At 37.0% G+C, this 27,200-nt stretch overlaps 1 protein-coding gene across 2 annotated transcripts in view; it reads left to right on the top strand.

The window, feature by feature from the left end:
• The first annotated feature begins 471 nt into the window (after nucleotides 1–471).
• Nucleotides 472–27,200, top strand: part of mapre2 (microtubule-associated protein, RP/EB family, member 2) — a 26,784-nt gene continuing 55 nt past the window's right edge. The window contains exons 1-7 of one of the 2 annotated variants that reach the window (XM_079806894.1): nucleotides 472–537; nucleotides 12,872–12,999; nucleotides 15,858–16,003; nucleotides 18,992–19,208; nucleotides 19,321–19,466; nucleotides 22,862–23,020; nucleotides 26,015–27,200. The exon at nucleotides 26,015–27,200 is cut by the window's right edge and continues 55 nt beyond it. In XM_079806894.1, the coding sequence (XP_079663020.1) occupies nucleotides 12,879–12,999; nucleotides 15,858–16,003; nucleotides 18,992–19,208; nucleotides 19,321–19,466; nucleotides 22,862–23,020; nucleotides 26,015–26,089 (864 nt within the window). In that variant the 5' untranslated portion in view covers nucleotides 472–537; nucleotides 12,872–12,878 and the 3' untranslated portion in view covers nucleotides 26,090–27,200. Of the gene's footprint in view, nucleotides 538–7,114; nucleotides 7,380–12,871; nucleotides 13,000–15,857; nucleotides 16,004–18,991; nucleotides 19,209–19,320; nucleotides 19,467–22,861; nucleotides 23,021–26,014 lie in introns of those variants that run through there. The other variant, XM_079806893.1, reaches the window with a different exon arrangement.

The following is a 27,200-nucleotide window of genomic DNA, read 5'->3' as shown; positions in this document are numbered from 1 at the left end:
ATTAACAATGAATGAAATGAATGAGACACCTAAATTTCCATGTAGTAATGGTGACTTTTACCTCACAATATGCATTTTGACTTACTACATACACACAGTGACTATATTAGTGAATAATAATACATATTATTATTATATTAGGCTGTATGCTCCCCATAAACTTAGGTTTTTATCATCATTCAATCGTTTCCCGTCGTGATAAATTAACGCATCACTCAATTTTTCCTTGAATACATAAAACATCCGGAAACCACAGGCCACTTTTTTCAACGGGCAGCGCACTGCATTCCTATTGGCCAAGAAAGACAACATCCGTTGCTTCCGTCAACCAATCGTCCGAACGAAGGGAGGAGCTAATGAGAAAAACAACGGTCTTTCTATTGAACAACCAATCAGCGGATAGTCGAAGGGCCATCCGCCAATCAGCGGCAGCGGGTGGATAGGTGTTTTGTGCTGATGGTTCACTGAGGCGCTGGAGGGTGGGGTTCGAATCGAGAAGCGCAGCTGGTTTGGTCGGATTTACTATTGAGTTCACGGGTGAGTCGAGCTTATATCAGGCGCTGTCTTTAAACTCTTACTTATTTCTTTTTATAAAAAGGTTTGATTTTGCAATGGCAGGACTGAGCCTAAGGGAAACCATCGCTTCATGTTTAATATTGTCATTAAGTTCAAAGATCAAGCAGGCAGAGTAGCTTGTTAGCGTAGCGCCAGCTGTTCATTACGTTCAAGTGCTTTGATGATGGTCTCATCATGGTCCTAACTTTAACCCTTTATATGTTTTATGATGGCGTGGCTAATAAATGCATCATATCACTTCTGACACAAATTTGTACTGTTGTATTTTTCTTTTGTAATTAACATGAAGTTGTTAATTTGCTAAGCACACTTCCTGTTCTTAGATAAATATGTCAAGGTTGCAACTTTTACCTCGATGCTGGACGTTTAGTCCACATATTGAACACATTTGCACAAAGAAATTAAAGATTAAAGGGGCTGCATAACCATGTTCTGCCTTGAGGGGGAAACGAGCCAACAAAAGACAATTGAACAGCCTGGTGCAATTAAAAATGCAGTAATCTGCAACTCAAGCAGCTCAATGTCTGCATGTTGAACATTTTAGTGCTCCTTCAGAAACATACCTGACCCAAAAAGTCAAAAGTCTGAGATCATTAGAGCATTCTTTTCTATACAAGACTAATGATATTGTCAGCATGTGAAATTCTTTTCAAAATGCATATGAATGTTTTAGTATTTATTTTGGGGTATTTTTCTCTAGGGGTGCGATATGAACATTTTGACCCATACCGATAATTTTTTATGTTTGAAAGCCGATAGCCGATAAATCTAAATCCAATTTTATTAAAATAATTTTTGAGAGCATGATTACAAAAACATAAGTCTCTCCATTAAAGCCATGTCCCAAGCACACAATTATAATGTTCTCATTATAAGCCTATATGACAGACTTGTGCTGCACATGTTTTGCTCTTTTGAAGTGATTCCAATCATATTTCAAGCAATTCAAAATCATCTTTTGTCTCAGCTGAAGGAAATAATGCATTATTTATTGGCTTTAATATATATAGGCCAAATTTTCTTATTGGGCCAATAATGATAACTTTAAAAATGAACATATATCAGCCGATTGATATCGATTAGGGCTGCACAATATATCGAAATATCGCAAATGTACATATCGCAATATGCATTTCGCAACGGCACGCAATATCTGAATGATTTTAATTGGCTACTTCAACATTGTGAAAAGTGTACGTTTTAGGTCAACGCATATAGCAGAGAAATGACTGGGCACACGACTGTTACTTATGGGACTTGCTTGACGTTAAAACGAGTTATTAAACGCAAAAACTTGCGAAAAGCAACTCCTTGCAGTCTCGTGCTGTCTGACACACCGAAACGTGCGCACAAGCCGCCTCTCTGAAAGTGTGTGACCCCTTCAGTTCTGTTTTGTGTCTTGTTACACACTCGAACTGTCAAATACACACACACAGTTATGTCATATTAGCTTATTTAACAAGTATTTGTGTAAACACAGTCGGTTTTGCTTTAAAGGGGCTATATGCGTTTTTCTGAAATTTAAACTCGCGACTGACACCTGTGGCCAAAAAGCAGAACTGCTCTCATTTTCTGCTCGCTCTCGCAGCGGTGGTGACGTCACATCCGCAGACAGCGCGGGAAAAGACGACCCGCCAGAAAATAGGAAAAATAGGAGACAGGCTTATAGGTGCACCCACTGTGAGCGGACAAGGTGTCAGTATGCTCATCAGGAGATGTTTGAGTCATAAATGATAAAATAAAAAGGCTATTGTTACGTTTATTTTGGGGAAAAAGTTGCATATAGCCCCTTTAAGTGAACGATATCAGTTGGGGAAAGAAACCGAATGCGTGTCAATAGGATCTTAAAGTGACAGCCAATACAGTAAACCTGCCGCTGTCTGTCAAACAACACAAGAGAAAATCACTCGGTGCTCTTGGCTGAATAACCTTTGTAGCTTTATTTATATCTGTATGTTTAATTCATGTGAACTACTGTTTTTAGTTCTAATTTTTAATAACAAAGATAAATTAAAAGAACAAAAATAATCGTCCACCCCTTGTTCAGGTGTCTTTGTTTACCCGGATGTTCTTGATGTTAAGTTTTAGGTTGATATAACTATATGTTACCAAGTCAAGAAAAGAGTTTTTGGTGTTTAAATATTGGCATTACATTTTTTGTTTGTTTACATTGATGTTAAAATTATATTGTCAGGTTTGTGACATTAATTTCTGCTAAAACTCTGCTGGTCACTTTCAGAAGTTGTAGCTATGCAGAAAAAATGTGAAACTTCATGTGAAATTTTTCTTCAATATCGCACAGCCCTAATATCGATGTGCTGGCCAATATATCGTGCATCCATAATTTTTCCCTTAAATGGCAGCAGCACTGGAGCTGTCACCTTCTCTAATCTCTAGCATGATTTCAGATCTTCTAAAGTGCAACTCAGTGGAATTGAAAAAAATCTGTCTGTACTATAAGAGTCACGTGATCTATATCAGTAATTTAATTTGGCTTGTGGCCTACAGTAGTAGAGAATGTGAAATGGAAAATATTTTTTCTTTTTGCATCATACATTTTCTTTGCATTAAATCCTAAACATCCGGCTTATTTTCAAAATCAAGAATTTTCAGTGTTTTCTCAGACTTTTGCACCCCTCTGTATATGCACTTAATTTAATGAATTAATTATTATTATTATTATTATTTTTTGCTGACCAATATTCTTAAGTATTGTGCTATTGCTATACAATATAATTATTGACCAGGTGCATTGTCCAGGCTGATTAATTGGGCGATATTTGGTTATTTTTTGGACTTTGGTTATCGGATTGGATCAAATCTTGAAAATGGGTTGTTCAAAAGGGAAAGAAGGAATCTGAAATCAGATTAGATCACGGAATCCAATCCTAGTTTTAATCTGGATCAAACCTTCAGTTTGTGTTGTTCAAAACTTGTCAGTAGGGGTTTGGAGAACTTTGATCCAAAAAAACAGGATTATCCTGATCCCAACAGAGGGTAGGATTTCAAGGTGGATTCCAGGAACTTTAAAAATGGTCAAAAATACAACATTTGTATCATATAATACACAAACACGTTATTTTATTTTACTCTTGAATAGTTAGGCTAATTGTTAAAGTAATAAATTAGAAGTAGACATTAGGCTACCTATTAAGCCTTTCGGGAGCCTACAGTCAAAGTAAAAAAAGATTTAGCCACCATAAAATAATCCCCAAACAGCTGTAAATATCAAGCAAAAATATTATATTAAATTTAAAATGTTTTTTTTTTTATCACTTATAAGACTTTTTACTTCTTATCAATTATAAGAGATGAACCAATCAAAAGTTCTTCGCGAGCGAACACAAGGTTTCTCGGGTGAACGCTACGCGAAACTTTTCTCAGAGAACGCAAAAGCATTTGAATTTTTTTTTTCCCCCAACTAATTTCCCCCCCCCATCGCCATGTCCCTTTAGGGCCTCCGTAGAGCACTAGTAATCCAGATTTGGTAATCTGAAAAGGCGTGTATCTGGATCAGGGTGATCCAAACCAATTTTGCTCTGAAAAACTGGCACAAAAGTAAAATGTATTACCTGATCCTGGATAGCACAACATGGGATTTCCAAATCCAGATCATTTTGATCCAGATTAAATGTTTTGAACAACTGGCCCCATATTATATTGACTCTAAACTCAGCCACTGAATGCTCAACCAATAATGCAGTAATATACAACTAATCTTAAAATTCTCCACCAGTAATTTATTAATTATTATGTCCAGATTTATGGTGGAAGACCTATATGGAAACCAACCTTTACTGTCAATATTGCTATGTAATTCTTTGTAGCGATTAATTTGAATAATATTTTTTCCAGACATTTATCTCCAGATATTTATCTGAATGTCTCATATAGGGTGATAATAAGTAAATGCTTATTAGCTAAAGCTCACCTTGAATAACGTCAAATGCAATTGAGTCATACTAATTAGTATATAGAACATCAACAGATGTTTTCCTTTAAGATGCCGTCTTGTTTTTGATCTCATAGATATTGTATAGGTTACACTGTAAACGACACTCCAGACGTGATCATTTTCTACAGACAAACTGTAGCGTAGTGTTGGTTTACTGTTAATATGAAGCTTGAGAAAACTATAAATACTCTCACTAATGTTTTTCCACTTGTCGCTTTATTTGAAAAGTATGAGAACTTCTTTAATCAGTGACTAGACCTTTGCTCATGACCTGGATAGATTTATCTTTCTGTTTTGACTCTTAAAAACCATAGATGTGATTGATTGGAGAGACTACGTTGTTAAGATGTCACACTATATACATTAACAGGAGCCGTATCTAAACATTGAGTAATGCGTGTGTATATATATATATATATATTTATAATAAATTAAATCACAGTGCTCTGCAATGCAGTGAAGAATAATGAGCCATTTTTTATATTCATTTATTTATTAGTGCTGTGGAAAAATTAATTGTGATTAATCGCATCCAAAATAAAAGTTAGTGTTTACATAATATATGTGTGTGTGCTGTGTATAATTATTATATATATATAAATACACACGCGCATGTATATATTTAAGAAAATGTTTGTTTGTATAAAAAAAAATATTTATATAAGATAAAATATATATATAAAGTATATACATGAAAATATTTCTTAAATGTATACATATATGTGTGTGTATTATATATATATATATATATATATATATATATATATATATATATATATATATATATATATATATATATATATATATATATATATATATATATATATATATATATATATATATATATATATATACATATACATAATAATTATACACAGTACACACACATATATTATGTAAACACAAACTTTTATTTTGGATGCGATTAATCACCATAAATTTTTCTCCTGCAATAATGTATATTATATGTTATTTATGCAATGCAAAGCTGAATTTTCAGCATCTTTACTGTCACATGATCCTTCAGAAATGCTCAAGAAACTTTTTTTTATTAATGTCATCATATTATTATTTCTAGACTTTATTTGTGTGTTAATAGTTTAGTAGTAGTTTATAAATAGTTAGTAGTTTAGTCATATATTGGAATATCTGTGCCAACCTATAACATGTTTATGAACCTTTAACACACATTTTTACCCATGCATGAAATATGAACTAATATGGGGAAAATGTAGCCTAGAAATCTAGACGCACCCTAGCGGCTGCAAATCTAATTTGCAACCAGGGTCGTCTAGCAACTCTCCGTTGGCTTGCGTGCTGGAAAAACCAAACTCTGGTCAGGCCAATCACATCGTGTATAGAGTCGGTGGGCGGGCTTAACATAATGAGTTGTGGCGGTTCCGCGTGCTACTTGTAAACAAAGAAGCTGGCGAACAGCCGTCTTTCGAATCGGCTTTGGCCACGACTGTGGAAGATTTGGAGTTCAGCTTTTCTTTGAGAAAAGAACAAAGAACGGCACTGAAGTTAAGAAAGGAAGATGTGAGTTTTGCCGACCGGATACGGCGAAAGCTTAATCTATCAACTAACTCCACTTCACCTTCTTCGTTGCTCTGGTTGGTTGTAGAGCTATCCTATTATGTGCAGAGGGAATTTGAAAGACAGCCGTTTATCCCGCCCCTCGGATTGAGCCCTGCCAATGGTGAGTTCCCAGACCCAACATCTTGATGTGGGTCTGGCTTGTCAGGCTAGGGAAAATGCACATCAAAATAAAAAGTCTGCTTAGATTCTTTATTTTAAAGTGACATAGTTACATTGTACTAACTCAGACGTACTTGCTATAGAGTTGCGGTTAGTTACTTGTAATTATGCATAATTTACTGTTATTCATATAGTTAGTACATGTTTTAACGTGTTACTATGTCACTAAAATAGTGTTATCAAAAGTATGGACAAATTTTAGGCACCTAGGAGTTTTTTCTGGGTCCTATGAAGAGGGGTGACCTCTTAGGTATATTCATATTCATATATGTGACCCTGGACCACAAAACCAGTCATAAGTCGCACGGGTAGATTTGTGGCAATAGCCAACAATACATTGTATGGGTCAAAATGATCGATTTTCCTTTTATGCCAGAAATCATTAGGATATTAAGTAAAGATCATGTTCCATGAAGATATTTTGTAAATTATGTTTTTAAATATCTAAAATGTATTATTAGTAGTAATATATGTTGCTAAGGACTTCATTTGGACAACTTTAAAGGCGATTTTTTTTTTGCTCCCTCAGATTCCAAAATTTCAAATAGTTGTATCTCAGCCAAATATTGTCCTATCCTAACAAACCATAAATCAATGGAAATATTATTTATTCAGCGTCCAGATGATGTATCTCTCTCTCTTTTTTTTTTTTTTTAAATACTCGTATGACTGGTTTTGTGGTCCAGGGTCACGTATATAATTTGTAATATATGTATTAAGGAAGAGGCAAAGTTACTCCAACACCCTGGCTCAAATCTAAAGCACCCCTCCCAAAGTCACATGACTGTCGTTCCGCGAATCACCTGCGAGGTCGCTGTTGAGTCGCTGGCAGAGACACACATCCATACACTCACACATACACACACACACACACACACACGGGATTTACACTGAGAACAAGCAGGCAGACGGCAGGGAACATCCCCGACGTCCCTTTCCTAGTCCGTGCGAGTATTTCACAGAGCCAAATGCCCGGTCCGACCCAAGCTCTGTCCCCCAATGGAGAGAACAACAACGACATCATTCCGGACAACGGCACCAACATCATTCCCTACAGAAAGAACACAGTGCGCGGAGAGCGCGCCTACAGGTACACCACTGCCATTACCATCCGCCGGCCGCTTTACAAAGAAACCCCCGCTTTAAACGCGCTTACAATCAATGCATTTAACCGAAAATATCAGGATCATCCGTTTGAATCCATGCATTCCCAATGCACTCGCTCTGGGAACCCCCGACTCCCATTATGGCTGCGTTATTTATCTATTGGTGGGGCTTTTCCTGAGCCAGCTATGGCGTTTTCCCGATGGTGCAACCATTAAGAAACCATGTTAAAAGCGTTTTCGTGATTGCGTTCGTGCTTTGAGGGTTTTCCCCAAACGTTATGCACATGATGTAGGATGGATGTATGTCGGGATGTACGCTGACAGGGTGCTTTCCCGGGTTTTGACAGTCCATGGCCTGTATGTTCACCAAGCAGTCAGCCATTGCGTAATGTAATTCATTTCATCCTAGTCCCAAAATGTGTTCAAATTGACTGTTGTGTCGTGCATATCGTGCCTAATACCAGTTAATGTTTCGTGCATGAGCGAAAAAACGAGTGCGTGTTATACGGGACGATAAACATGTTTTGGGTTGATTGCTTTTGTTGACACTGATTTTTTTCCCTCCCCCTTCATTCCAACATCTCACTAAACTGTTTATCTTTCTGCTAAATTTAGATGAATCTGCTCTTTAAGCACAAAAGCACTGTCTGGAAATGCAATGTGCTTTTAAGCTTATTAAAGCCAGGAGAAATTAATATGGGGGGTAGATTTGTCATCCTGGAGGGTTTTAAAGAAATGTGGGTTTTCTTGAGGGATTCAGTTTATTATTCATATGATGATGCTCTAGGAGAAGGGGATTGGGATTGATGTGCTGGATCTTCTATTTGTCGTAATCTGAAATTAAATTCAGTCAGTTGAATTAGGTTACTTTATTACAAATAGTAAGTTGAGATCTTTTATATGTTCATATGCTTAATTGTGAACTATTAATAACTGGATGTGGACAGCATTGCTTTTTTACTTGTGCATAGTGTTGATTTGTTATAGTTTTTTCATTATTATTATTTTTAAACAACCAGTTTGTACTAGGGATTCATTATATTTCAGGACCATGTCCATTATAATCTGAAATATTGAAACTTTTTTCTTTTTTTTATGATTTTTGTCAGTGTACATGCTTGTTTATGGCAATTTTTTAGACTTTCTAAAAAAAAAAATCTGTCTTTCATAATGTTGCCTAAATTAATTTAAACATTGAGACATTGACTTAACATTGAAGAGAGTGTTTGGTTTGCTTGCTTTAATTGTATTTTTTAGACACAATAGTATAGATTTTTAGTGCCGGTCATATATAGGTTATCCACCATAACATGAACATAATTTTCAACTTATATCATTTTGGCAAGAATTTGAATATTGGTGCATTCCTAGTTTGTTTTATTCACCCAATCAAATTGTGTTTTGTGCTTTAACTGAGCAATGTTTCAAATCTATTATCACATCAGCAGCTTTTCAAGGACACAAGTTTAAGAAAATATTAAACACATTTTTTTTTGTGTGAAGCAAATATATAGTCTGGCACTAAAAGCTTTTCTGAGATCAAAAATGTCTATATTTGTGCATACATTAAAAAATAGTTGCTTTTAATGTTAGTTTTGAGTTGAAACTTTTTGAAAAAAGTGGGATAGATAGAATTAGTGAGCTCAAATTGTGTATGAGAACAAACAAAAGCTCAATGGCTTCTATTTAACATTGTGGAGTGTATATGTCTTTATATTTACTATATCACCTAGTTGACATTGGGATCATGTTACACAGTGTTTACAGGCAAAACTTGCAGTGCTAGACATAACAGGAATTCAAATTCAAATTCAGTAACATGTAAATCATGGGCCTTTTGTTGTGTCAGTTCAGTTTCAAAGTGTTAGAAATATTTGAATCACTTAGAAATGCTTTGCAATGGCACAGTTTCATATTTTTAGTCACATAGAAAGCATTATATAGTGAGCAGGGTAAACTGGACGCCAACTGTAACGATAACAATAAAGATATAGCCTAGTTCTAAAAATCGTTCTAAATGTAAAAAAAATATAACTCGAATATATAACGAGAATGGAACAGAGAAACAATATCGTTGGAATCACTTTCAGAACCATTTCTTCCAGCTGATGAACGATAAAAACATTGACAGCCAATCAGAATCAGTCCTGCTTTAAAGAGCTCAAGCATTTAAAGTGGGAGACGACAAATCTGCAGTGTTATTGTGGACTTGGTTATTGTTCTTGGTGTGAACGGGCCGGGCCGTAAGATAATTAAATTAGACTGGGTGTAACCGGTTCTACTCGACCCGCTCCGAGTGGGATTCGAACCGGGTTCTTCGGCCTGGGACGCGCTAACAAAGATGCTAAAGATCGCGCACCTCTTGAGGCCAAGCGAGTGAGGTTTATACGTACAGCTCTTACTGGCCTACGTCCATTACACTTACCCCCTTGAACCTCACTACCATCTGGGTCACGGCACCAGATGTAACCGATCCTACTTGACCCGCTCCAAATGGGATTCAAATCGGGGTCTGTGCCGTGGGAGGCAGGTGCGCTAACAAGGATGCTAAAGACTGCGCATTATATCGAAATATCGCAATATGCATATCGCAAGTGCACGCAATATCTGAATGATTTTAATAGGCTACTTCGACATTGTGAAAAGTGTAAGTTTTAGGTCGATGTATTTAGCAGAGAATAGACTGAACACATGACTGTTACTTATGGGACTTGCTTGACGTTAAAAAGAGTTATTAAATGCAATAACTTGCAACTGGTCTACGTCCGTTACACTCACCCCCTTAAACCTCACTACTAGACATGTGCCGGTAAACGGCAATACGATATACCGCAATAATGAACATGCTCAATATTGTTATCATGGGCACTTCAAAATACCGTGAATAATTATTTATTACGAATTATTCCTATTTTTTTAATGAATTTTAAGAATACTTCACCCATCAACCTTTTAAAATGAACAACACGTCAAAGAGGAACGCGCAATGATGTAAAAATAGACCAAGAGGAACAGGCAATGATGTAAATAGACCGTGCATGAGCTGAGCACATGGCGGAAGGAAGGCGCTGAAGTGCACATTCACTCTTTGACAGCAGAGGGCGATGACGGAACAGCAGAAACGCAGCCGTTTCCCCGCTCATCACATAACCTAATACTTAAAGACTTAAGGCTATTCGTTTTCAAACTTGAGCATTTTATATTTTAATCTGGACTAAATTACATGCCCTAGATATTGTTTGAATATGTTCTGACTGTTGTTCAATCATACACTCTACAAGGCTCCAGTATTTAACATTAGTTCATTCATTAACAAACTGACAATGAAAAATACTTCTAAAGCTTGTATTAATCTTAGGTAAATGTACATTTCAGCATACCTATTGTTCTTTATAATTATTTTGCACTTTAATCTTTTTTAAATATTTGTTTACTTTATACATTTTTGTGTATTGCTTTATTGTATTTAAATGTTTGGTTCTTTTGTTACAAGAAAGTTATTAAACCTGTTTATAGTGTAACACTTTTTTTGCAACTTATTTCAATATCGTGATAATACCGTATACCGTGATAAAAGCTTCAGCAATTAATCGCAACATGAAAATTTGATACCGGCACATGCCTACTCACTACCCTCCGGGTCATGGCACCAAATGTAACCGATCCTACTCGACCCGTTCCGAGTGGGATGAACCGAGCTCTCTGGCATGGGAGGCAGGTGTGCTAACAAGGACGCTAAAGACCCCAGCCGCTAGTAGGGCTGTCAAAATTGCTCAAAAATGACGTTCGAATATTCCCTCTAAAAAAAGCACGAATATTCGAAACTATTCGAACATCTGGTTGTGCATTTTATCAATTATCAACGCGCATTACGTCAATAATAGGACAAATGAATACAAACAGACATAACTACTTATATAGGTAGTCTAGTTAAGTTTAAACATATCTGACAACGTATTACCTACACAAAAACAAGTAAATCAACTAATGGCTAAGACTGCAGACCTCACTCTCTCTCGCCCTCACGCTCTCTGCGCATAACGGTTTAAATGAACAAACACATTTTGAGGCTGATCAAGAGTTTTGTGCAAGCAATTTAAGGTTGTGACTCTTGTCCCAAATATAGCAGGCTTCATTCAGTGATTGAAACAAATATTAATTTAAGTTTTACAGCATATTATTGAACGCTCCGAGCGAGCTGTGCTGTGGTAAACATGGAACTTTTCCTTGACATGAAACGGTAAATAATCAAACCAGTGGAAGCAGTGCATTTATCCTTTATTCATGCAATATCTATTCAGTCAGTCAAAGTTCACGAAACTAAGTGAAAACTCACTAAAGTGTTTAGTGAAATTAGGAAACATTTAGATATCATACATTGAGTTGTATAAGTTAACGTTACATTTCTACATACATTTTGTTCTCATGTCACAAGTGATATCAAGGTTTACTTTGATCTGTTTTACATGATTCTTTTGTAGTGTGGTTTTCGGTGAAGTGTACTAAAATAAATATCGTCACCTGTGTACATTACCCCACTTCTTCTCGACGCTTTTCCTGATAGTTTATAGAACAATTACTCTGAGTCGCCATCTGTCGTTTCAAAGAAAAGCACAACGACGAGCGCGTCAAGTATAAACACCTCGTCCGTTTGGGGAGGAGCGTGCGCAGTCAGCGGAGGCTCACGCTGCGGAGACAGGCCAAAGTACACAAGGCTTCAGCGCGCTAGCACGCCCACTCGCAAAGCAGACAGCCACGCCTCTACTACCGCGGGCGTTTTTTTTCCCCAAATTTTTTTGAAAATATTAATTTTCACCTTCGAAATTCGTTTTTTTTAAAACTATTTGAATATATATTCGAATTTAGAATATTCGTTGACAGCCCTAACCGCTAGTGCGCCTCTTGAGGCCAGGGGACTGAGGTTTACACACCTAGCTCTTACTGGTCTACGTCCGTTACACTCACCCCCTTAAACCTCACTACCCTCCGGGTCACGGCACCAAATGTAACCGATCTGACTCGACCCGTTACGAGTGGGATTCGAACTATGGTCTCTGGTGGGGGAGGCAGGCGTGCTAACAAGTACGTTATAGATCGCAGCTGCTAGCATCAGTCGCTAGCGTGCCTCTTGAGGCCAGGGGAGTGAGGTTCACACCGCTCACTCCCATCCGGCTCTCAGCATCACATGTAACCAGTCCTACTCCACCCGCTTCGAGCGGGATTCGTGCTAACAAGGACGCTAAAGAGTGACCCTCCTGAGGCCAGGGGAGGTGAAGTGAGGTTTATATGCACAGCTCTTACTGGCTTACGTCCGTTACATTGGTACATACTCCTGTTATAGTGTATGCATTGTAAATACTTCAGAATAGCAGAGCTGATAGTGCATTCAGACTTTGAGCTGTCCTTCACTACATCTGCACTACATCTGCACATGATTCTGACGATGATGATGATGATGTTTATGTCTGGTCCACAGCTGGGGGATGGCGGTCAACGTGTATTCTACCTCAATCACCCAGGAGACTATGAGCAGGCATGACATCACGGCCTGGGTGAACGATCTGCTCTGTCTAAACTACACTAAAGTGGAGCAGCTGTCATCAGGTATGTGAACCTCCCAACTTAAACTAGCACTGACACTCATTAGACACAAAGACCAATAATCCCAGAGGATTTACACTAAGGCATTTTGCTAGTGCCCGCCTGTTTGGCCGAAAGGCTGCTGCCACCTTTAAACATTTGTGTAATGCGTTTGTCTGTCTGCTCAGTAAAGCTGTTGTAAATTCTCAGCTGCTTTAGGTAAAACTGCCATGATTTATAAACCTGGGAATAGAGTAAATCACATTAAAAACATTAAACTAGAACTTTTTTACTACAGCCGAAAAAAATAAAAATGTAAAGATTGATTTGTATTGTCTGATAAAAGTGTTTGTACCATGGTTTTTACAGTTAACTGAATCTAAAAACATAAAAAACACTACTTTATATAAAATACAATATAAAAAGCTATTGCAACAATTTGTATTTCTTAAAAACTGAAATAAAAATAAAAATGGAAAATATAAAAATATGAATTCAATAGTAGTATCTCAATGACACTAAAATAACACTGGTTTTGTAGCATTAAATGTATTGTGTGCAATGTTGCATGCTATATTTAATTTGAAACCATTTCATTTAATTCTTGTATAATTTTTATACAGGCAATTTTATACAACCCTCTAATATTTTTCATGAGACTACATGGACATTTTCCATACCACAGGACTATTTAAATGAATTGCAAAACAGCTAAAAGGTAACATTTTTAGATGCATTTCAATCTTTTATCCAGTACTTTAGCTTTTAATCTGAAATGACTACATTACTTTTGATCACTGCTATGATTAAGTGTCGTTTGCATTTGTTTCATTAGTTGTGACATTTTCTTCAGGTCATTCACAACCCTCAGATGATCAGTTCAGCCCTTTGTGTGATTTTTGCATGATGGGATTTTGCGGGAGAAATGGGATTTCAGAAGGAGTTTGATGAACAATAAAAAAGGAATTATGTTGATGAATGGTAAATATAGGCTAAAAAAGCCTGGTGATTAAACAAAAAAAAAAACTTTATAAATGCACACATAGCATTATTTATATTTTTAAATATGGGCTTATGTGTTATGATTTTTAGTATGTAGTTTATCATTTTGGAAATATATTTTTACCAGGTTACTGTGATTTTACAGACCTAGAAATGTTAATGGAATGTATTAAATCTTAAAAAATATGATTAAGTAATAAATAACAATAAAATAAATAAGTATAATCTTATATCTTAATAAATATATATTTGTTCTAGTTAAAGAGTTACTTCAGCGATTTAGCATTAAGCTTTGTATCAGTAGAAACACGGTAGTATATTAGAGTGATCGTGCTCCCCCCATATCCCCCTGAGACGAGAGATTTATGTATTTTAAGTCTGGAAAAAAGCCTCCACTGATGCAAATATCGTCATTTTGCGCCATCGGAGGCTTTTTTGGCCAGAGGCTAGAGACTACAGCCAGTAGAAGGAGCTGTTCCGCATGTTTTCAACCCGCCCACAGGGCTGGGATCTCACTCACAGAATGTAAGACACAAACGGCCGCACGGACATTCATAATGGAGTGGTGCAGAGCAAAGCGAGTGTTCTCAATGAATTCCTATGAAAGTTAAGCTTCCTTAGGCATGAACTGAAAACGCGCCAGGCTGGACACGCACTCTGCGTCGTCTGTGCTTATTTTCGTTTCGGTTTAAAATTAGCGCCAATTCGGGGCGGGTTGCTTGAATTGTGGGATCATGAAAACACAACAACAAAACGGTACAACGACAAACTCACTTAAAAAGGCGCATTTCACTTTGAAAACAAATCTTCCGCGATCATCTGGTCTGTCATCTCCTCACTCTCTGATGAATGAAATCTGACTCCTGCTGCGTTTGTGCTGCGACTCTCGTTCGGCTCGTGCTGTATTGAGCAGACACGTACAGTTTTTAATTGTAGTGTCTGTTCTCTAACTGAACTAAATTATTTTATTACTATCAAAATGAAAACAACGGTGGGGGCGGTGCCGCGATGAGCAAGAGATGTAACCGGTAGGCGTGGCTTTGGGAGTGGCCTCGTACGGCAGCGGAGCAAGTGCATTCTGGGAGTTGTTGTCTTTCATCCATATGAGACATAAATACATTTTCTATCTTTTCTCAGTCTAGAAGGCACCAAATTCTAAAATAATTTCACATTTCTACTACATAAATGACCCAGTTTAAATACACATTCATCTTTCCAGCGCTATTTAAAGTACCCCTTTAAATAGTCTGCACTGCTATAAAATAATTTGTAGGTGTTACTCATTATTTAGCACTAAGCATATCAGTTTGTACACTATAAGACAAAGTTAAAGGTTTTTTTTTATGTTTATAAGTATTATTTTTTTTATTATTGGTATTAGCTCCACCAATTTCTATACAATTATTCTAATCCTCATCCATTAATCATGCAATTGAGTCATTAAAATTCATCATTTAAAATAATTTGGAACCGTGACTAGTAATATCAAACTGTAAACATCTATGCTTTAGCATGACATCACATTGGACCTTAATTTAGTTCAGCATGAGGACAGGTCAGGCCAGAGGTATTTAAGGATCTCAGAGACACTGAATATCCGCTGGAATGGGTCCAGGTCTACCTAGAAAGGCTGAAGACATTGATTTACATGACGTTGCACTGCCATTATAAATTACATCCTTGGAGTCGAATGGATCCTCCCTTTAAGTGCCCTTGTTTTAGTTCTTCTAATTGAGCAGATTAAGTTAAATTAGACTGTTAGATGGGGATGAAACCAAATCTAAATCTGGTTGAAAGTTTTTTAGATGCAGAAAGAGTCCTACAGATTGTCTTGGCAAAGCCTTGTTCACCCAGCGAATCATTTGTGCGTCACTTTACAGGAGCAGCGTACTGTCAGTTCATGGACATGCTCTTTCCCGGCTGTATCAGTCTTAAGAAGGTGAAATTCCAGGCCAAGTTGGAGCATGAATACATCCACAACTTCAAACTCCTGCAGGCCTCCTTCAAGAGGATGAATGTTGATAAGGTGAGACAAACACGAGGGCATTTCGGTCACGCTATAAGGGTGACGGAAATCAAATCTGCTCAAAATCAACATAGAGAAGGACATTTTTTCAGAGACAGTTTTGGTTTTGTCTGATAAGAAAATGCTTAAAAAAATGTTGCTGCTTTACTATGCCTAAAAGGCTATAACCACTTATTTTACCTCGAAAAACTAAGATTTTATTCATTTTTCAACCACACATTGAAATTCCAGTTCTTTCCCCGAAAAATTAATACAAAATTCTCACTGACCGAAAACTTCTGAGCGGTAGTAGAATGTTGCAAAAGCTTTCTATTTCAGATAAATACTGTTCTTTTGAACTTTCTATTTTAAAAAAATGTTATCGACATTTATAATAATCATAAATGTTTCTTGTGCATCAAATCATCATATTCGAATGATTTTTGAAGGATCATGTGATACTGAAGACTGGCGTAATGGTGCTGAAAATTCTGTTTTAATCTCAGGAATCAATTACATTTCAAAATATATTTAAATAGAAAAGTTATTTTACATTTTAATAATATTTCACAATATTACAGTTTTTTGTTTTTTCAAGAAAATAAATGCAGCCTTAGTGAGCATAAGAGACGACTTCTAAAAACATTTAAAATCTTAGTGTGAACTTCTATTAAATATATATAAAGCCCTATTCGGACGGTAATTGTTTCTCATGGGGTCATAAGGTATTTTCATAACTTACAGGGGCTAGTCTGTGATTTTTATTGCCGCCCGAATCCAGAACGTCAGTGTTTTTCTGTTGCTTGCAAGTATTTACGAGAGCAATACATTTCATCACCACTCAAAAAATAAAAAGAAGAAAAGCACGTAAACATTTGAAATGGGCCGTTATTATGGCAGCAATTATATATGTTAAAATAACCAAGCAGCATTACGTTTACTTAGAGGCTGTTTTAACTAATTTCCGCTCATTTCCATGTTGAATAAAATTACATACAAGATAAAATACAAGACCAAACACCATTTTAACTATAATGTTTGTCTATATATATTTCTATTTTTAAACAGATTTAAATAAATAATAATTTATATAATTAATATAATTTAATAATAAAATAATTAGGATATTATTATTAAATTAAATATGCATTTATTCTTATTATACCAAGCACATGACATTTTATTTACAGCATACAATCATGACCACGTGAGCAGCTTGTTCCCAGGTGCGCAGGATCACAAAACTCGCTCCTCCACCGTTAATAAATCGCCGTCCGAATGCACGAGTTTTATCACTGAGGTGGCATGCAAATTAATTTTACTGTCCGAATAGGGCTTAAGAGTGCATGTTTTCCAATTCATTATTTTGTACAAATTGTATAAGGTCACTAATGACCCGATGTGTGTAACAGTGTAAGTATATTTTTTCTGCACAACAATAATTGATTTCTTTATGACTGAATAAATGCAATTCACCTTTATTCTACAAGTTGGCAATGTCTGATACACAATGATGAAGTGACGTTTCACTCATAGTTACCGCAGGCAGAAAACAAAAGAATAGGAAGTATCATCAGCTAAATTTGAAACGGCTCAGCGTTTTACTGCAGAGCAAGAACTGAACGCAGTCAAATATTACTGTCACTGTCACTGTCACTTGATGGTGGATCTGGTGAAGAAGCTCATTGAAAATGATAGCGTTTAGAATATTACCCCTTTTCCACCAAGGCAGTGCTAGAGCTAGATCGGAGCCAGAGCCTAGTTTCAAATCGGTTCTTTGTGTTTCCACACCCAAAGCCCCAGCTCCGAGCCAGGAAAAGTGGTTCTTAAGTACCACCAAAACATTGCTGGGCTAGAACAGGGCTAGAAGTAAGAACCGATTACGTCAGCCGCCGGGGGCGGGGTCAACAAGACCAACACAAACTTGAGATCCGCCATTGTTGAAATAGCAGCTAATGGAGCTAACAGCTGCTGCTCGTTTGTAATCTCCGTCTATACAAATTACGAAGAACTGCATGAATGCGTTGGATTCGCTGTGTTTTCATTGTGTTTTGATGCCGATGTAGGATCGTAAAGCCATGTGAATCAACAGTAACGCAACATTTGCATTGTTGATGGAAGGCTTGTTCGCAGCGGTGCTGTGCAGAGACCGATCGCCGTATGATAACGAGTCCAGCGAGAGCATATGACTCCTTATGCTTTTGATTCACTCATCATGCGTTTTTTATATATCATACGTTGATCGGTCTGCGCAGCGCCGATGCATCTTGAACAAGCCTGGGGTGTTTGTGTTTCCCGCTGCCCAGGGTTGCCAGGTTTTTACAACAAAACCCGCCCAATTGCTACTCAAATCAAGCCCAATCGCGTTTCAGGGGGGCTTCCCCAGTAAAAATCACATTTGGGGGTAAAACATGTGTTTTTTTGGCATGGTTGCCTACTAAAATTCGCATTCCCGGGGCTAAATATCACATAATTGGGGTCGCTTCAACCCGCGGACATGAAAAAACAGCCTGCGGCAAAACCACGGACTTGGCAACACTGGCGCTGCCTCGCTAGCGTTGCTGAGAGAGATGAGACGTACACAGTGACGTAAGACATGGCTCTGTTGTGGCTCTCAGCATGTGGAAAAGCAAACGGTTCTTAGAAGGCTCCTCAGTCAAACTAACTATGAACTGGGACTAGCTCTGGCTCTGAATTAGCTCTAGCACTGCCTTGGTGGAAAAGGGGTAATATGAGCTATGACGAGGACAGTCTGCTCAAACTGAACCCTTCCAAGCTCTAAAAGGTAACAAAATTATTCTTCTGTAATTGTTACTCTAATATCAGGAGAGTTTTATATTATCGCGACAGGTAGAGATCCATCCGTGTTAGATATAGATCTGGGTTGCTAAAGACCCGAATATGTAATAATGATTGGCGAAACATTCATGCATTTAAGAGTCAAGCAAAGTTATCTGTGTGAGGTTTTTTTTCACATTTACACTCACATCCTGTTTCCTTTCCTCTAAGATTATCCCTGTAGAGAAGCTCGTCAAGGGACGATTTCAAGACAACCTGGACTTCATTCAGTGGTTCAAGAAGTTCTTCGACGCTAACTACGACGGGAAGGAGTACGACCCGGTCCAGGCGAGACAGGGCCAGGATGCCATCCCCCCTCCAGATCCTGGGGAGCAGATCTTCAACCTGCCAAAGAAATCCCTCCATGCCGCCAGCTCTCCCACCGCAGGTCTGTTCGGGCTGCTCGTCATTTATTAACAATCATAATTAATCAACTGGCAAATTGACATCTACTAAACTTTGACCCTCCTGCATCATGGCATCTGTTAACTTGTGTGCAGGAGCTACTAGATCAGCCAGTTCAACCCCTAAATCCTCCACCTCGACCTCCCGACCCTCCTCTGCCAAAAAGATTCCTGTGATGTCAGCGACACCCGCTAAGGGGGAGAAGGAGCTGGAAGCCCAAGTAACACAACTAGGCGAACAGGTGGACCCCCCTAACGATATTAACGCTATTAAAATCCATAAATGGACTGTTTCAGCAATCAAGAACATAATAGCTATAAGTGCTAAACAAGACCATGAGATAAGAAGCTATTTTAGTAGATCATTTTGGTAGACCTTTGTTTAAATGTATTATTGCATTGATTTTAACCTTGACACACATCGTAAGCTGCCTAAGTAGCCTGCTTTTTAGGGATAGTGGGCTAGATCATTTTTGGGCATCAAAGCCTACATTCCTAGACAGCATATAGGGCACCTAGTGATCTGTTTTCCTTCTTCCTTCATCTATCTAGATGTTCTTATGACATAATTGGCATCTTTTGACATCATGGGCATCTTTCTAGATATTCTTATGACATCATAGGCATTTTTTCTAGGTCTTGCGACATCATAGGCATCTTTCTAGATATTCTTATGACATATAGGTCTTAGATCTTTTTACAACATACTCGTACTCGACATACTTTTTTTAGATCTTATGACATCATAGGCATCTTTCTAGATGCTCTTATGACATCATAGGCATCTTTCTAGATGCTCTTATGACATCATAGGCGTCTTTCTAGATGCTCTTATGACATCATAGGTATCTTTCTAGATGTTCTTGTGACATCATATGCATCTTAGATCTTTTTATGACATCATAGATCTTTTTATGACATCATAGGCATCTTTCTAGATGCTCTTATGAAATCATAGGCATCTTTCTAGATGTTCTTGTGACATCATAGGCATCTTTCTAGATGTTCTTATGACATCATAGGCATCTTTCTAGATGTTCTTGTGACATCATAGGCATCTTAGATCTTTTTATGACATCATAGATCTTATGACATCATAGGCATCTTTCTAGATGTTCTTATGACATCATAGGCATCTTTCTAGATGTTCTTGTGACATCATAAGCATCTTAGATCTTTTTATGACATCATAGATCTTATGACATCATAGACATCTTTCTAGATGCTCTTATGACATCATAGGCATCTTTTTAGATGACATCATAGGCATCATTTTAGACCTTATGACATCATAGGCATCTTTCTAGATGTTATTGTGGCATCATAGGCATCTTAGATATTTTTACGACATCATAGACATCTTTTTAGACCTTACGACCTCATAGGCATCTTTTTAGATGACATCATAGTAGGGCTGTACGATTAATTCAGAACCTCTAACCGACGTATTTTTCCCATGTCGGTTATTTCGGTTTTAGTCACGTGACTCCGCCCCGTCAGTCACATCAAGTGCAGTTTGCAGGCACACAGAGATGCAGGAGCGGTAATCTGTGTTTAGATGCCCAGAATCACTATAGTTACTGCATGTTTTACACAGTTTATACAGGTCAGTTAATCACCGTTCTTATAGCCTACGCGCTGCCACACACGCACACATACACACACACACACACACACACACAGACGGCGTGCGCAAGCCCCGAAGCCAGATCGCTTTCACTTTCGTCCTCATAAAGTTTGTCAAGTAAATGCGTTTATAGGCTGGACAGTTTGAAACATTTAAAGCGATATTCAAATATTCAATATTCAAATGTGCAATATTCAAAAACAACAATACGGAAAACTTCTCCATTCAGTGCTCAGCTTTTTTCTGTAACACAGAGAGCCGAGCCGAGCCGAGTCTCTGACAACACACGCGCACCCTGAAGGCAGACCTCTTTCACCTGCATCCTCACAAAGCCATTTGTATGCGTTTTAAGGCCTGCCAGTTTGGACATTAAAGCGATTTTAGACCATCAGATGTGTATTATGTTGAAATAATGCCTGATATATTGTGACAAACGAACACTCAGACAGAAGCTCACACATCACATGAAGATCGCACGCAGAGAGGAGCGCAGAAACGCAGTGTCAACGCTGTCCTGTGACTAAAGTAAAGTCACTAAAGCAGCTTAGAAACTCAACCATTATAGATTTTAATACCTTTGAAGTAAGTACAAACCACAGCTTCATAATGAAAAGAGACGGTATGAGTAATTCACACACACAATCACTCTCTCATTAATGCATTCAAATAAATGTAATGTAGGCCTACTCTGCTAATGTATCTGTTGTACAACAAACAGAAATCTGCTCCATAGACAATAACTGCTGAAAGTGAACATTTTCCTATTAATTAAGTATTTTAAAATCACAAAGAAATGCACTTTTTTATTAGAAAAAAAAATCCACCTTTTAGTAGAAAATATTTACAGTATAAACCTTATTCGGAACTTACCCAAAAACCTTATGCAAAATGTTCAATTAATCGAGTTTTTTATTTTTGGTCAAATCGTTACAGCCCTACATCATAGGTATCTTTTTAGACCTTATGACATAATAGGCATCTTTCTAGATGTTATTGTGACATCATAGACATCTTAGATCTTTTTACGACATCATAGACATCTTTTTAGATCTTACGACATCATAGGCATCTTTTTAGATCTTACGACATCATAGGCATCTTTTTAGATGACATCATAGGCATCTTTTTAGAGGACATCATAGGCATCTTTTTAGATCTTACGACATCATAGGCATCTTTTTAGATGACATCATAGGCATCTTTTTAGATCTTACGACATCAAAGGCATCTTTTTAGATGACATCATAGGCATCTTAGATCTTTTTACGACATCATTGACATCTTTTTAGATTTTACGACATCATAGGCATCTTTTTAGATGACATCATAGGCATCTTTTTAGATGACATCATAGGCATCTTTTTAGATGACATCATAGGCATCATCTTAGATCTTATGAAATCATAGGCATCATCTTAGATCTTATGACATCATAGACATCTTAGATTTTATGACATCATAGGCATCATCTTAGATCTTATGACATCATAGACATCTTCTTAGATTTTATGACATCATAGGCATCATCTTAGATCTTATGACATCATAGACAAACTGTTTTTTTTAACCTTTGGTTGACAAGTTTTTGGGAGCCTAGTGAACTGTTTTCTCTATCATAGGCTGTCTACCTAGACAGACAGCCCATAAGTATCTCCAAAGATACTGTAGTCTATAAGTAGTATGCCATAAGTATCTCCAAAAATGCTGTTAATCTAGACTAGCTTTTTTTGGGCATCTTGTGAGCTGCCTTGTTAGACATCATTTTTTAGGAATGATTTGCATAAAACAAAATATAATGGCTTTCATAAATAATGGAGTAATGCATTACTAATTATGTACAAAAACAAGTAAATTACTTGGATCATTCAAAAATCAATTCAACTCTGAAAAGGCTGCTAAAACAGGAAGTGCATCTATTCAATGAAGAGTTATGTTGCTTAGAAGCATGTCTACCAAAGCAATTACTGCTTTTACTGTCCATTTAACTCTCGTGTCTCTCCACTGCTGTAGCTCAATACATTAAAGCTAGCACTAGAAGGAGTGGAGAAGGAGCGGGATTTCTACTTCGGGAAGCTGAGAGAGGTGGAGCTGTTGTGTCAGGAGCAGGGCCAGGACAACGGGCCCTTCGTGGAGAGACTCATGGAGGTGCTGTACTCCGCAGATGACCAGGTTAGTACTTCACTCTGTAGAATTTAGGTCAGGTTTTTTTTCTTTGTTTAAGTACTAAGTAAGTAAGTACTTTTCTGCTTGTTTTTGCTTTTAATAAAACACCCAATTTTTATTATTATTATCATTATTTACATTTAGTCATTTAGCAGACGCTTTTATCCAAAGCGACTTACAAATGAGAGCAATAGAAGAAACTAGAACAGTCAAGAGCAACAGTATGCAAGTGCTGTAACAAGTCTCAGTTAATCTAGCACAGAACACACAGGACAGAATTTTTTTTTTCATTATATTGTTTTATTTTTTTCTTTGAATAATCCATCACACCTATTTATATATGTATGTATTAAATTACTTTTTTCTGCTCTTTTGTTTTTTAATAAAACATGTCACAATTTTTCCCCATTATCTTTTAATAAAACACCACACCATTTGTTATAATTATTGTTTTATTATTTTTATTTAATATTTTCTTTTTTTGTAAGACAACACCTTATTCATTCATTCATCCATTCATTTGACTTTTTTCTTTCCACCCTAAAAAGAGTCATATTTTAAACTTACATAGCATTTTCCCTTGAGGTCCACCTATGATTTTGGATGAGGTCGAAAAACTGTCATAATTGAGTTTTTCATGATTCCTTTTTACCCTTTATCTGACATTTAGAATCAAACAGGCTATTTGTCTATAAATTAACATACTGCATCTTAGTTGCAACTTACTTCAATCTTTCATTAAATACTGAATAGATGTTCATAAATCAATATACACTTTATATGTGACATCATATCTATGGACCCATCTAAAGGACCCATTTTTACTGTTTTGTTGTTGAGAAGTGCTTCTGTCTCATATGTAGTCCAGAATGTCGCGGATCATAACATTAAATGAAAGACTGTTTTAAAATATGTTGTTAAAGGGATAGTTCACCCAAAAAGGAAAATTATCCCATAATTGACTTACCCTCAAGCCATCCTAGTAGTATATCACTTTCTTCTTTCAGACAAATACAATCGGAGTTATATTAATATCCTGGCTCTTCCCAGCTTTATAATGGCATTACAAAGGGGTCAGAGGTCACTCTTCCTCTGGAACTCGACTCTCTCATGAACGTGCATGCATCCGTTGCCGGAAGCCAGTGATTTATATTTTAAATATGAATATTTTTCCAACAAAAACACATCGCTTCTCTTCAGAAGGCCTTTGTTAACCCCCCGGAGTCATATGGATTACTTTTATGATGGATGGATGCGCTTTTTGGAGCTTAAAAAACTAATTTCAATGCCATTACAAAGCTGGGAACAGCCAGGATATCCAGGATAACAGCTCAAGATTTTGCTTGGCTGAAAGAAGAAAGTCATATACACCTAGGATAGCTTGAGGGCGAGTAAATGATGGGATCATTTTCATTTTGGGATGAACTAACCCTTTAAACCACTATACAAACAGGGGCGTAGCTAAGTGCCACCCCTGTTTGAAGCTTGGCCACCCCTGATGTGCAAGCTGAAAAGCACTTTTCACAATGACAAAGAGGTGACTTTTACTTCGCCGCTCTGACACAAACAGTCTGCGCTATTCTGAACAGCTCGATGATTAATGATTTTATTGGTCATGTCAATCACAGTACTGACCAAACACTGATCCCTAAACCTACCCGTCACTGTAACCTTAACCAATGAAATAAGCTGCAGGGCGGGGTTTCTGGTGAAGCGGTTTGGCACTGGTTTGTGCACAGACCTCCAGTAGAAGCGAGCAGTAATATTTCAAGTTCAGCACGAGTGAGCAACCCAAGAGGATACGGTGATGATCAGGTTAGGAAAGACAATGTTATTTACCTTTTTTTTTTATTTACCTAAGTTTTTCCTGCTTTTTTTGGGAAAGTTTGTTAAAGTTGAGGTAATGCGAATGTTTCCTTTGCAAAAAACAAATGTATACATCACTGATCCTTTCCCGCCGGGACTGAGTGGCAGAAGATCTGCTGCATGATTGGATTTTAATAGGGGAAACACAAGTAAAAAAATAAATTAAAATGGTTATCAGTTTAACCTAAAGGTTTGGACTTGATATAGTGTTCCTTACAACTTACCAAATATCCAGAGATCCATGGATATTGAAATGCACCCAGGAATCATGTTTTCCTGACGTTTATATTAGCCTTACTTCGATACAAAAATATTTTCAAGAATAGAAAACAAAAGTATTATTCAAATTCTGAATATGTCATAGGCCTGTTAATAATCTTTTTCTCGCCTAGACAGCATGCAAAGAGCGCTCCCTTTATAATCACTAAAAGCTGTCACTCATTCAATGAACGTGATCTCACAAAGTTCTTAATCAGTGAAGCTGAAATATGTCTACACTTAGAGAGTATTAGCGCATGTGCAGAACTCGGCACTTGACAAAAACTCCAGCGGTGAGTGGATTGTAACTTCAACACCTCTGATTGGCCATTGCAAGGCTATAGTTTCTTTTCTTTTCTTTTTTTTACAAACTTCTATGTTGTTTCAATTTTGTAACTTCTATTTTTGTAATGTTACTTGATATCTGTTTTCTTAGGGCAAATTTTTGGTTGGCAAAGGACAATAAGATAAAACGTTTGAGAATACAGACAAAGCAGGGAAAGACTGTCTACACTTTGTGCATGTGTGTTTCTTCTTCTTTTTTTGCAGACTTTAAGCTTTTTGTCTTTTTTTCCCTAAAATTATCAGCATACATATTTTCCTTATTTTGTATGACATTGTAAATAAATTGACAATTTTAAATTATTTTAGTTTGTTTGTTTGTGATCTATAATTTCTGTAAAATTTGCTTTGGTACAGCAAGTCACAGTCAGTAGTAAAAATAATTTGGCCACCCCAATAAAATCACTCGGTCTTACCTGGCCACCCCTGAAAAAACGGTCTGGCTACGCCCCTGTATACAAGGACAAACTGACATTATCTAAGATCCTCAGATATAACTAACAACATTGTGTGTGTGTGTGTGTGTGTGTGCAGGAGGCCGGCGGAGAGGAACATGAGGCTCCGGCTCAGGAGGAGGACGTCCCTGACGACACACAGGACGAATACTAAACATACATGCACTCAGTCAGAAAACTGCTTTGGGTTCACTTTCTCAAACTCATTACGGTTTATTTCTCATTTGCTCTGGTGGTGAAGGAGGGACACAAATTGGCCAAATATTCAAGTGTGTGTCTTGTCATTTTGTTTTGTTTGTTTTCATCAACCCTGTTTTATGAATATAATGAACAGCAGCTTAAATGGTGAATCTTGTTCGTGTAAAGCTCTTGATAACGACCACCGCACAGCAACTACATTTGGTTTTTACTTTAGCCGAAGTCTGATGGCGTTCCCACCTGCTGTTTTTCATCTCACCACACTGAGGAAGGAAAATGGATTTCTTAAAAGCTGTTTATGTTTTTTAGATGTGACATCATGCAATTTTAAAATACTGCAATAAGAGTAGTTTAAAGAGCTACCGATACCATTTGTGAAATAAAGCCTCCTGTTAGATCCCTTATAAAAACTGACCGTTGGTCACTATGGTAAATTTTGCATTGGAATATAATGCATACTGGTTCTGTGCATTTAATTTGGAAACGTTGCTCCGTTTTCACCTTATTAGATAATATATATATACATGTATTTTTGTTCTGTTTTTTGGCTAAAAGTGTCTCAACTTCACAGAGGTGGAGGCCAATCACAGTGTTTGATAGGAAGCATTTTATTTGAACTGTGCAATCGGTATTCTGTGTCGAAACATGTTTTACTTTATATGTACAGTACAAAAGCAGCCATCACCTGAAGAAAACAATGCATATTGAAGAATTTTTTTTAACTGTTGTTCTAAAGCACAGGTTTTAGCAGACGATCTTCTGAACAGAAAACATTCTCGTGATCTCCTGATCCTCGTCAATATTCTCCACAGGTCAACGCTTATGTCATTTATTATTGTGTACAATGAAAAGGAATGTAAACATATGTACTGTTAATAATTATAAATAGACAATGTTTTTTTTTTATTTCCCTCACAGTATCTCCCCTTATGCATTCCCCAAATGTGTTGCATGTTTGCATTTTATTTGTGAATAACTTGACCTGCTTTTTACATATTTAATAAAAAAGAAGAAAAAAAAACCTAATTATTTTAAATGTTTTTTTTTTGTATGTTTAACTTGCTGTT

Source organism: Gobio gobio, assembly GCF_949357685.1.
Source record: "Gobio gobio genome assembly, chromosome: 23".
Lineage (NCBI taxonomy): Eukaryota > Metazoa > Chordata > Actinopteri > Cypriniformes > Gobionidae > Gobio > Gobio gobio.
This window is presented reverse-complemented; position numbering and strand designations above follow the sequence as displayed.